The sequence below is a fragment of the Pterocles gutturalis genome, unplaced genomic scaffold (genome assembly GCF_000699245.1).
Source record: "Pterocles gutturalis isolate BGI_N339 unplaced genomic scaffold, ASM69924v1 scaffold23335, whole genome shotgun sequence".
In the NCBI taxonomy this organism is placed as follows: Eukaryota; Metazoa; Chordata; class Aves; order Pterocliformes; family Pteroclidae; genus Pterocles; species Pterocles gutturalis.
Window position 1 is genome coordinate 1,509 of NW_010146478.1, and position 795 is coordinate 2,303.

Genomic DNA, 795 nt, shown 5'->3' on the forward strand with positions numbered 1-795 from the left:
AAAGAAGCTCTCAAACTTTCTTCCTGCTCTGCCATTGGCTCCTTCTATAGAAAATCTAAGAACAAGTATTCGATATAAATGTTTCAGATTGCAAAGTTCATAAGTATTCTTGGTAGTGCATATGAGAGATGAGAGCATATGAGAGACTCTCGTGTGCAGAAAAAAGGATCGAGGTGTTATAGCATCAGTTTTGATGTGCCTAGATGTAAATTTCATGGTTTCTTAGTCAATACAATAAATAGACTGAAAGTTTTTCCGTGTGTACATTTCAGATATGCTGTGGTTCCCTGTTTACACTAAATTCTTACCATGGCTTTTTTCCCCTGGAAGACCTGTATTTCCTGACTAGGATTTTTACCTCCCACAAACATTGTGCAATGTACTGAGTGTTTGGCTACCAGGTTCCCCGTCCTGGCACTACTGAAATGCACTGTCCTATTTATATAGTTAACCAAGAACCATGGGGAAATTGAAATATAAACTTATGTTGAGTACTGATCTTGCTTGTCTGAATTTGTTTAGGTCTGCTGACTTGGGTGACAACCTGCTGACCAGGCCTGGACAACCCGCAGTTGCACGAATACCTCCACCTATTTTGCCAAGACCATCACAACAGACAGGAAGCAGTAGTCTGAGCACTTTCAGGCCAGCATATACTAGTACTTTTTCTCCAGGCTATGGTTCATATGGAACATCTTTTTATGGAAGCTGTAGTCCTTACAGTTACGCATATGGTGGTTTGGGTTATAACCGCTTTCGTACAGATGATATTCCTCCCAGCAGGTTTGTTCAGCA

At 40.8% G+C, this 795-nt stretch overlaps 1 protein-coding gene across 1 annotated transcript in view; it reads left to right on the forward strand.

Moving 5' to 3' along the window:
* Positions 1 to 522: 522 nt before the first annotated feature.
* The window catches only part of PEX13 (peroxisomal biogenesis factor 13), a gene marked incomplete at its 5' end in the record, with an annotated part of 2,363 nt that continues 2,090 nt past the window's right edge, over positions 523 to 795 (forward strand). Inside the window, 2 exon segments of the mRNA XM_010085766.1 lie at positions 523 to 792; positions 794 to 795. The exon segment at positions 794 to 795 is cut by the window's right edge and continues 417 nt beyond it. Coding sequence (XP_010084068.1) covers positions 523 to 792; positions 794 to 795 — 272 coding nt within the window.